Here is a 12,421-nt window from a genome sequence, read left to right on the forward strand (position 1 = left end):
AACCTAAGATAACTATCAATGACTAGACTTTTAAATAAAAATAATTCAAAGTGTTATATATAAAAGAGACAATCTAAAACACTATTTGTATAAATGCTTAGCAATTGCAGCTACCTTCAGTATTTCCAAAACCAGAGCTTTGCAGCCTCTCGAAATCCTTCTTTTATAAGTATCTTTCTTCTGTCATGAAAAGTACATTCTTGAAGAAACAGAAAGTACATTCTTTCATTTCAGGATTGCCTGTACTTTCAAAGATTGAATTATTTCTTTATATTACCCTGCCATTGTAAAAAAAAAAAAAAAAAAAAGTCACGTGACATACGAGCAACATCGTAATGTGACTTCATCACAATTATCATGAATGTCTTCTCAAATTTCAGGCTCAAATTCTAGAATATGGATAGTCCCACTTGGAGGAGGTTTCAGAAATAGCGTCCTTATTCTCTTTAGATTGAGGGAACGACTAATTATAACTTTCTGTCTATTAATGTATTAACCACATATGCCTCCTCAGTACAAAAATTACAGATAAACTTTTTTGAGCAAGATTCCCTATCATTTTCCTTATGGCACCTTCCACCATGGTATGTACTCCAATCACTGAATAATCTCTACTGATTCCATCAGCAAAATATACAATATTGCCATTTAGAGGTAGGCCTAGTATTAAATGCATAAACTTTCTTCGCAGTAATTCACCTGAAACTTGTGAAGACTAATAACAAAAAACAAAAACAAAAATCTACATTTTCAATTTCAGGAACATACATTTATAGCAGTTACATCACTGGGTTCAGTCTTCTTCGTAAGATAACCAATTCTAGACTCCTAATATATTACAATCTTAGGTTGAAGATCCAATCAGGCTACGAAAAGTAGGCCTACGTGGTTCCATGATGCCTCTGATTTGCGCCTATACTTATAAACAGTTCTGCAGGTGTTTTTTACCGACCAATGGTTAAGCCAACTATAACCGTAAAGAGATTTCAACACACTAGGTAAAATGATCTGACAGAGATTTGGAATACATGCACCGGTATTTCACATGCAATTCTAGAGATTAAAGAGTCCATATCACCTGCTGTTAGGAATAAAAGTGTCTCAGGAATCTGAAGAGAGAAAACGCCAGAGAGAGAGAGAGAGAGAGAGAGAGAGAGAGAGAGAGAGAGAGAGAGAGAGAGAGAGAGAGGTGTATGTCTATTATAGGTTATAGAGCTTTCAAACATGCAGCCCCAGGACTATACAACAAGTTCCCACTAGACACCCGAAAGACTTTAGATATTAAGGCTTCCATAGAGAAGCTGAAGATTTTCTCTTCTTTTCTAAGTGCTTCAATAATGTGGATTCGACAATTAACATGGAATACGCTGTGTGATACACTAAATACCTTAGAGTGTATACGATAAACAGATCTTGTAGGTTCTGTAAGGTTCAGGGGTCCCCTGTGTGATAGGACCAGGAAAACAGCCCCTACGGTAAAAGTAAAGTTAGAGTTATTTGACATTATATTGCCAATTATCAATTATACCAATAAGCTTTAGTCTCACAACTATTACTATAAGTATTTCAATACAGCACAGTACAGTTAAATCTTTAAGAGTAGTATAGCGCTGAGATTAATCTAAAACTAGCACTGTCATCGTTCATATCCCCTCAACTGAAATATTTTGCGTTATCACCCGAAGGTGTTTCAAGTGAAGAAGAAATTTTATTCTACAATCCCAAAAACTAGATTGTGCAGACATTCATCCCAAAATGTCTGGTAATCGCCAAAGATCAGGTATTTAAGTGTATGACAAGTGCATCTTTTTTTAGTCGACACACACTTTCGCATGTACACCCTTCGAAAGACTTCTAGCACTTGTTACCCGCTTGATTTTATTTGAATTGCGGTCTCAATGGTGCTGATGAATGTTGAAATTTAACATCCAGATAGATACGAGGCTAAGAAAGTTATTCCTCATAAGTTTATGTTTCCTCAAAAGTAAAATCAAAATTCTACAAATTTATTCATCGGCGGCTTGTTTCGCTAAATTAATTGCTTCTCAATTTATGACTACATCTCTCAGGGCTAGAACACAAAGAAAGAAAATAGACACTTGCTTTAAAACAAAATCCATCTATTATCTAATTGAAAACACTTGTGAATTAGCTAAGTTGAATTGTTCATTGCATGCAAAAATTTTTTGCAAATAACCTAAACAATGACATTTTTTTCATAAACTTAAATTTCCTTATAACTCTGGCATCTACATACAGTACCACTGCTAGATTTTTATAATCTCTATAAGTAAATTAATAATCCTTGAAAGCATCAAAATCTAATTTTCTAATGGCAAGTCAATATCACAGAACATAAACATACGCTGGAATATTATTTGATTTAAAACTGAGATTAATAGAAACAGTGTGTACCTATGTGTAACTAGAAATCATAATTTGCTTTAAGCAAAGTACTCTGAAGACCTAAGCAAGCAAGAACAAGGTAATTTATTGCCGTTAGTCTATACAACCAATGGTTACCTTGCCACAGCCAAAACGACTAGGCCTATAATCGACCATAACCCTAGGCCAAAGAGGCAGGTGAAGATAGAAGACACTAAAGCCGGTATGTACCTTCGAGAGAAGACATTCTTTTCCATTCACAAGTAGAAGAACCTTAATAAGGAAAGCACATGTAAGTGTCAGGTAAGAACAAAGTTGTGAGCACAAGTTTAATTAATAACTCCGCCCCTTCTCCGTGATGCCATTCCCTAACATTTCTCACAATCAAAATTTTTATAGGCCCAATCTATCCTTTAACGGAACTTGGAGAGCTAACACCAAAAAGGTCGATGCTCAGAGAGAGAGAGAGAGAGAGAGAGAGAGAGAGAGAGAGAGAGAGAGAGAGAGAGAGAGAGAGAGAATGCTTACATTTTCTGTTTTACCCAAAGCAGATCTTGGTTTTACCATAAATAATTGTTATCTCTCGAGAGGATGGTCTTTTCCAGGTCAAGGGTTCAGAAACTACGAAGAGGAAGTGGAACGCAAGGAAATGGGGGTTCAATCTCTTTAAGTGGAATTATATTTCATTCACGCGAATTCATTAAACCCTTGAGGCACTATGAAATTATGTATAAGTACAACGTACTGCAGTACGATGTGTACTATTAGAAATATAAGATGGTCCTTGCACTATTATGCATTCAACATCTATGTGATTTATTCTGTTAATAAATGAGTGTTTGCATGTAAAACTTAGCAGTGCAGGTAACAAATGAAATATCGAATTCATGCCTATTCCATTGCAGGTTCGTGCATAAATAAGCGTTATTGAAGCATTCATCAACAATCAATTCAATGATGATGGCTGTGAAAATCTATGAAAGAAAAAAATAATGAACACTAGCTTTAGTATATTCTAAATACTATTGCATTTTAGCGTATAAACAGCTGCCATAATCAAAACATAGAAACTTGAATGAACGTTAATCATAACAATATTAATCGTAATGTCATCACCAAAATAAAAATAAAAAATATGCCATGAAATAAAATTCTAAGAAAGGCCACCAAGATGTCAAATATGATTAAAAACACAAGCGTAAGAAAGGTCCCATTAAAACATAAAATACATAATTGAATACCACCATGAAAAGATTAACATAATTACGATACGAGACGGCTTTAAATGAGAAACATCACGCACAAGAACCTTTGTGGTCTACGAACAGCCCTCGACCGAGGCAACAAATTCCCCTCAAATGATAGGAATCAACAAACGAAATCATGGAACCTTGTAAGAAAGCCATAGGAATATGCGGTAGTGTTTAGGCTATAATGGCCAGACGAAGGACCGTAAAGGGCAGTCGTCTTCTATAGATTTGCGGTCCGACCGCGACAAGGGCGACATCTATGGTTTTACAAATGAACTCATTAGGGGAGATGATGCTACTTATAATAACCTTGAATTACCATAATAACGACTTCTGTGCTAACTCAGTGAGGTCGACGTCGTGAATTAAAGGTTATTATCAACCAGGCGATGTCTCTCTCTCTCTCTCTCTCTCTCTCTCTCTCTCTCTCTCTCTCTCTCTCTCATACCACATTAGGAATCTGTACTTACATTCACGAGAATAAAATTATTATATACATACAAACTTATATAAACAACAATACAACTGTATTGTAACTGTGATATCGATTTTTCTCCTAAGATGTTCATTTATAAGCTGTCAAACATTCATACATACACATATATACACAGAGTATATATATATATATATATATATATATATATATATATATATATATATATATATATACACAGTATATATAGCCTATATATATACAGTATATATAGCCTATATATATACAGTATATATATATAAATATATATATATATATATATATATATATATATATATACAGTATATATATATAAATATATATATATATATATATATATATATATATATACAGTATATATATAAATATAGATATACAATATATATATATATATATATATACATATATATATATATATATAGTAACTTCGTATATAATTCTTTTTTTTATTAGGAGATCAAGTTCAACGACATATCTTCTGAAAATCTCAAAATAAAAATTGTCATTTAGATCTAAAAAAAAAAAAAAAATCCGGATCTCTTGTCAAGAAGTCCACCCGTTTGACACTTCCTTCCAAGCTAGACCGGAAGTCCACTTGCATTCAACAGAATTTCCAACACAGCAACCTACCATCTGCCGAGAGTAATCGAGATCAAATTTCGGGTTACGAAATGGGGATACACCATCAAGCACTACTGTTGCATGACTAATACTCATGTGCAATGCAATGTCTACACGAGCCTCATATTACACGATCCAGCCAACTGCATAGCACTTTCGTTTGGGGCAAAAAGTAAAAGTGTCACCAGGAAATTGTTCACCTGTAATTAAGGCAAATGTGACATCTATTCATCTATTTTGGTTAACGGAAAGATTTCCTTAAACTAGAATAACCTTGCTCCGATTTCAGTGCAGTTGCTTGTGCAGACAATGACTGATTACAAAAGGCAATGGAGTAACTGAGATGAAAGCCTTGTACTAGAGTATTCAGTATCAAGTGAGTATGTACAAGCTTATGCCGATGTGTACATTCAGCTTTTAATATACAGAGAGAGAGAGAGAGAGAGAGAGAGAGATAGAGAGAGAGAGAGAGATCATGCCACATATATACCGACATGAAACCATAACTAGAAACAAATAAGCAAAGAATGTCAATTAGGCTATGTCTAAAATTCCTGATAATAACGAAAGATAAGAAAAAATATCAAAGTTAAAATATTATTGGATTATTTCGCAAAAGGGCAATCAAACATCGCTAACCATCGAGCCGAATAACTTGGAGATCTAAAAATACGAATTAAAATATTATCTTAAGACGCAAAACTATGATACTACACTAATAAAAAAAAAAATAAAACACAAGGTATAAGCCATTGTCCAATAAATGTAATTTTTTTTTCTTTTAATGATTAGGTGATCAAGATGCATAAACCACTAACACTTAACAGCCCTAGTACCCATATTTTTTTCTGCAAAATAATATATTATTGTATCAAGAAAAGCATCATTGTATCCCATGTAAGAATGCCATTCTGTATTTTGGCTACATATACAATTATATTCTAAATCTATTTCATACCAGTGTTTAGGGGGTCCTGAATGTCGTTCCATCATTGCACTATGTAGGTATATCATCCTCATAACACGATTATTTTATATATATATATATATATATATATATATATATATATATATATATATATATATATATATATAAATATCTATATATATAAATATCTATATATATATATATATGTATATATATATATATATATATATATATATATTATAAAAAAATCGGTAAAATACGCTTAACCCTTACAGTTCTAAACTACTACGTAAGCTGCCTGAATAAAATAAAAAATAGCCTTACGGAAGACATTCACATTCAGAAAAAAAACGATGATTACTATAATATCCATTCAGATTTTATTTCATGATTGAAAACATACTAGGTTTATGCTTGACGCGCACACGCATATAGGATATGCATGTGTAGTTCTCATAACTGTATTCTTACAATTTGGTGTACTTCTTTAAAAAACTCATAAAATAAAAAAAAAAATCAAAGTAATCCACTATATTTCAACAAATATTTATTGGTTTTAGTCTCAGTGTATATCGGTGTATATATATATATATATATATATATATATATATATATATATATATATATATATATATATATATATATATTATATATATATATATATATATTATAAAATTATAGATTTACACAATGTTTCATGTGTTGTAGAATTATATGATATACCATATAAAGACATCAACCAAAGGCCGATGTTATATATTTATAAAAAGATTTGTAATAATGATAATAATATTGATAATCACAATAATAATAACAATAATAATAATAATGATAACAATAATAATAATGTAATGATAGTCATTATGATACTTATTATAACTATCTTGTAAGACTATTATTATCATTATTATTATTAACATATTCATCATAATTATTATTATTAGTGCAAAATATTCACACATACCAAAATAGGTTCGTTACCACCGAAAAGAATGCCTGGACAATTCTATCCGGTTCGTAATACTAGGCAGCAGTTAATTCTAATAGCCAGGCCTTCTCCATCATGAGGCTCAATACTACACAGTATTCTAGAAGTTTTATTCCAGCCGTTACCAAGTTGTGGAATGATCTTCCTAATCGGTTAGTTGAATCCGTAGAACTTCAAAAGTTCAAAGTTGGAGCAAATGTTTTTATGTTGACCAGGCTGACATGGGTCTTTTTATAGTTTATATTTTTTAGAATGATTTATTGTTAATTTGTTCCCATCATTTATTTATTTCCTTTCCTCACTGGGCTATTTTTCCCTATTGGAGCCCTTGGGCTTATAGCATCTTGCTTTTCCAACTAGGGTTGTAGCTTGGCTAGTAATAATAATAATAATAAGAGTTAGTAGCATACAAGAGAGAGAGAGAGAGAGAGAGAGAGAGAGAGAGAGAGAGAGAGAGAGAGAAGACGCCATATTAGAAAAGCTCATGACAACTTGAGAAATCCCTCTCCCAGGAAACTACAGCACAAAGCCACAACAATACGAGTGCAACAGAACATGATACCTACGGCGGTAATTGCCTTGCACCTGGAGGCGCAGTTCAACAGGACGCAATGAGAGAACCAGGGCATGTGCTATAATCTCCCGCATACACCTGTTTACGTGACGACATAAACATATTCATACAGACGTGAAATGAGAATCATGACTGTAATTACAGCACACACAATGAAGAGTTTGGTCGCTCGTAAGAATGAAAGAAAAGAGAAATGGTGGTTTTTTATAAGGCGGACTGGTCTTATTTCTGCCTTTCTCAGTTGAAATAGTCAGGCATAAAATGGATCGGTAGAGATGACTGTTTTAAGTGTCCAGCGTCAAAAAAAAAAAAAAACAGTAAAGTATATATCTGTGGTAATGTTTGATTTCCGAATAAAGTCGGTTATATATATATATATATATATATATATATATATATATATATATATATATATATATATATATATATATATATATATATACATATATAACAAGAACAAATGTATATGTATATACTACACACACATACATATAGGTCTATATACAGTATATATGTATATATATATATATATAAATTATGTGTGTATTATGAAATAGGAGGCCACTGGAGATAAAAAAAAAGAGAGAACATGAAGATCTCATGAAGAACAAAGCCTCTCTAACCGTTGCTCTTGACAAGGTATTCCCGACTAAACACCGAATGAATACTAATACCTAAATGAGTCACGAGCTCCAAATCATTCAGTACAACATAATATATTCATTTTGATAGAAATATTATGATTATTTCTATTAACACAGGATATAGCTAAAGTTAAGGTAACCCGGCTTACACTAAAACACATCTGCCATAATTCTGAAGGGTACAAATCTACGGTATGTAAACCCCCAGTTAGTGACACGTCGTCTGTTAATTCCAATTTTGATGTGAATTAATATACCCCATATAAAAATGGGCTTATCTTCTCATATGATCCTTTTATATGTGATCCATCAGTCTAGCGCTATATATGATATGACATTCATTATGTGCAGTGAGATCATATAACGAGAATAAGGACTGCACGAGGGAACTTCAACGCTGTTTATTATGTATCTGACATTCAGTTTACATGCATATGTATCTATTACTATTTATGATACTAATGCCATGGGCTCACCAAACAAAAATAAATTTCACGAATTCTACTGACGCAGCAGATTATACTATAGATAACTCCAATGAAACGTACTAACGATTTAGCCTAAAGTCTTGTGGTGAAAGTACAAAATTGCATAGGCTAATATTTTAAGTCTAGCACTTTGGAACTCCAGCAGAAAAAAACTATCTATCTTCTTTTCCTTATCGTCAGTTACATTTTTTATCCTGAGAAGGATCTACTTAGGCTACTTCTGATGAAGAGCTGCCTAAGCTCTAAATTTACCAGTAATTTGAATATACTCCAGTTCAGTATATGCTTGTAATTCTCAGAACTCACAAACGATAACCGTGACAAAATTTGCTTCGAGATCAGAAACCATTTTGAGCGATATATATTCTACGAAAACATGAAGAAAAACACCTAAATGAAAAATAATCATAATAGGCCTAGGCCTCCTGATCAGAGCATTTCAGCATACATTTCGATGTATTGCACGAGCCACCCGTTGAGATATCTACCGCTAGAGTTATTGGGTCCTTTGACTGGCCAGACAGAATAAATTGGATCCTTTCCTCTGGTTACGGCTTATTTTCCCTTTGCCTGCACTTATACCGAATAGTCTGGCCTATTCGTTACATATTCTCCTCTGTCCTCATACATCTGAAAACACTGTGATTACCAAATAATTCTTCTTCACACAAGGGGTTAGCTACTGTACTGTAATTGTTCAGAGGCTACTTTCCTCTTGACAAGGGATATATGCATTCTTTAACTATGGTAAGCAGCTCTTCTAGAAGAAGGACACTTCAAAATCAAACCATTGCTCTCTGGCGTTGAATAGTGCCATAACTTCTGTACCTACCATGGTCTTCCAATGTCTTGGGGTAGAATTCTCTTGCTTGAGGGTTCATTCATCCTTTTTTTTTTTACAGTTTATATATGAAAGATTTGGTTTTATTTGTTACTGTTCTTAAAATATTTTATTTTTAATTGTTAATTACTTCTTTTGTAGTTTATTTATTTCCTTTCCTTACCAGGGTATCTTCCCTGTTGGAGACCTTGGGCTTATAGCATCCTGCTTTTCCAACTACGGTTACAGCTTAGCAAGTAATAATAATAATAATAATAATAATAATAATATGTTATTTGGGAGTTTAAATCTATAGAAGAAAAATTTTAATTTAGAAGTAAATGCCTGGTGAACATACACTGCGTCACATGAAACAAGCAAAATTACCAGCCAGATCACTTGGCCTATAATCTCACCGGTTACTTAAAATTTAAATGTTAGTTATTAAAAAATACAATATTTTCTAATTTTCAAAATAATCTTAAGATAATTTGTTAATGCTTTCCTTTAACTTTCCACTACTAAATCCATAGCAAATGTGACCTCACTAACATTTAATTTCTTAGCCTTCATACGGCGAGCAAAAGAAAGCACCAAATGCAGTGAGGCGTTAAAAAGTATTTTGGGGCAAGCTCTTCCAATACCCGACATACAAAACGAATATTGATACCTCCGTGTTTTTCCCAGCCAACAGAAAATATACATACCATTTTGAGTGCCGTATATAAACCAAGAATGTCACTTCTACACTAACTACACAAAAATAACTGTATATCCTCGCGAATTCATAGTCATACAACCACACACCAGCACTCGACACGTCTCACCATCACTAGTAGCAAACGACCACTGAGTCAAAATTCGACGACGACGAAGGGAAGACGAAGACTGGTTTTCTTCTTTTTGTTTTTCTCGGTAGACTTTCAACTCTCTGCTGCCCTTTACCTCCTCCAGCTGCCGCTACCTCCAAGTGGCCGAGCCTCTAACAGTTGCCAATTGCTCACATTTCCGGTGATAAAAGATTATGACTTACACCCGACAAAGAATGAAAAGGCTTTTATTAGATATCTTTAATCGTACAATTGGTAAACTGAGTTTACTGAGAAATCGTAACAATCTACAAATTTCAGTAATTTTCCTACATAACTTTAAAGTTTGTTTTGAAAACAGGTGTTGCCATAAGACAGCCACTTGTTCGTTTATTCCCCCTACCTGCTCTACTTCATTTCTTAAACCAACAGCTTTTGATAACTTCTTTAATCAGATTTACGAGGGATATTGTTTTCATCAAAATGAAATGATCCCGTCTTTAGTTACCCATTTTCCTGGGTTCATTGTATGTAAATTCGACTAACCATTCTCATCTGATAATCGTTAATGTTAGTTTCATGTTTTTATTTTACTAATGAATTTATAATTTGATGTCTCCTATATTACAGCAAAGAAACGTTTAGATATTTTATGTTAAAGAGGACAATAGTTAGTCATATATTTCAGTTCTTTATGCAATTACTAGAACACTGATAAGATTTTCATGGGTCTCATTAATTCCATGCAATAACTTCGATGCATTTATCATAATAATTTACCTTATAATCTACAGGGAGAGATCTAGCGGCAGCAAATTAAACACAAACAAAAACACCAATTTCTTGAAAATTACAGAATTGAGAAACATTATTTCTAAAGATTTTTTTAACTGGTGTTTGATGAGGGAAGCAGCGCGAAGGAAATTATCATTAAATAACTGTCAAATTGGAGGCTTAGGTAATAGTTATTTAATTAGTTATTGTAAGAAGAGGCGTGCTGAAAGGGACTCTAGGCCTAGTACTGCTTCACGAAGCTCAATGAACTATGGATCTAGATAAAGCCCATAACAAAGATAAAGAATCGTCTTGCATAAATGAAACTGAGATATGGATAAGTTGATTCAGCCTCCAAGATCAGTTTTAAATTCTTTTCATACCAGGGTTCCGGATATGGAAAGCCTTGTCATATTCTTTGCTCCATCTGTCCCTCGAGAAAATTGCCCAATACACTACTAAGAAAGCTTCGAAATGTGTAAAACCGGGCTGCTAGACTGATAAAAGGCATTAAACTTCGGGAGAGAATAACTCCTGCATTGATCGATCTACATTGGTTACCTGTTAAGGCTAGAATTGAATTTAAGATTTGCTTGTTGACTCACATAGCACTTACAAGTGATAAGCCTAAATATCTTCGTGATTGCTTGGTCCCCTACCCTGAAGCTACCAGCTCTGCTGTAAGAGTTAGACATGCTGATGACCCACATAGACTACTCGAAATTAGTGTGAATCATGCAATAGGAGGAAGAACGTTTAGTTATGCTGCACCGAGACTTTTCAACTACCTTCCACTTGATGTCAAGAATAGCAAATATGTGGCAGCTTTCAAGAAAAACCTGAAGACTTATCTTTTTTAGAAAGTGTTATAATAGTGACCTGAAAACTATTAAGCCTGAATACAAATGCTAGCGAAATAACTGATAAGATACAGAGCAAAATATTAACTGGAAAGAAATTATTTTCACACACCAAGGCCCGCCTGAACAGACTTTTAGTGTCTGATGGAGGGCGAAAAATAAACCCGTAAAAGTAAGTTATGTTTAGACAGATTCATCTTTTTGTCTCCCTTCTCACTAATACCTAACCAAATAGTTCTTCCGATCAATGACCGTAATAGCCTCTCAACAACAATTCAACTATTAATTGCAATAAGATTAAGAGAGCCCGGGTCTTACACAAGGTAAGGCAATCTATACAGACAGACAGACAAGATATGGAAACTTGTCACGCTACCACTTTCAAAAATTCAACGTTCGTCCACCCATTTCTCTTATGACAAAGATCTTGTACTAATTTATCAAAGTACAACCCTTCCTCGGAAAAAAAACAGTTCTTTTATCCTCTCCTCAGAGTTATTGGTCAACTAAATAATTCCAACAGAATCCAGTCATATTTTTTTTTGAATGAGAACAGTTGAATCGATTGAACTTCAAAAGTTCAAACTTGCAGCAAATACTTTTATATTGAACTGGGTGATATAAGTTTCTTTTTATAGTTTGTATATGAAATGTCTGTTTTAATGTTGTTACTGTTCTTAAAATATTTTATTTTGATTGTTCATTACTTCTCACATAGTTTATTTATTTCCTTGTTCCCTTTCCTCGCTGAGCTATTTTTCCCTGTTGAATTCCTTGGGCTTTTAACATCCTGCCTTTCCAACTAGGG

At 33.4% G+C, this 12,421-nt stretch overlaps 1 protein-coding gene across 1 annotated transcript in view; it reads right to left on the reverse strand.

The window, feature by feature from the left end:
- LOC137618086 (cadherin-99C-like) overlaps positions 1-10,043 on the reverse strand; it is a 271,312-nt gene extending 261,269 nt beyond the window's left edge. Inside the window, exon 1 of the mRNA XM_068348061.1 lies at positions 9,878-10,043. Coding sequence (XP_068204162.1) covers positions 9,878-9,880 — 3 coding nt within the window. The 5' untranslated portion in view covers positions 9,881-10,043. The remainder of the gene's footprint in view (positions 1-9,877) is intronic.
- Positions 10,044-12,421: the final 2,378 nt, after the last annotated feature.

Source organism: Palaemon carinicauda, chromosome 24, assembly GCF_036898095.1.
Source record: "Palaemon carinicauda isolate YSFRI2023 chromosome 24, ASM3689809v2, whole genome shotgun sequence".
Taxonomy (NCBI): Eukaryota; Metazoa; Arthropoda; class Malacostraca; order Decapoda; family Palaemonidae; genus Palaemon; species Palaemon carinicauda.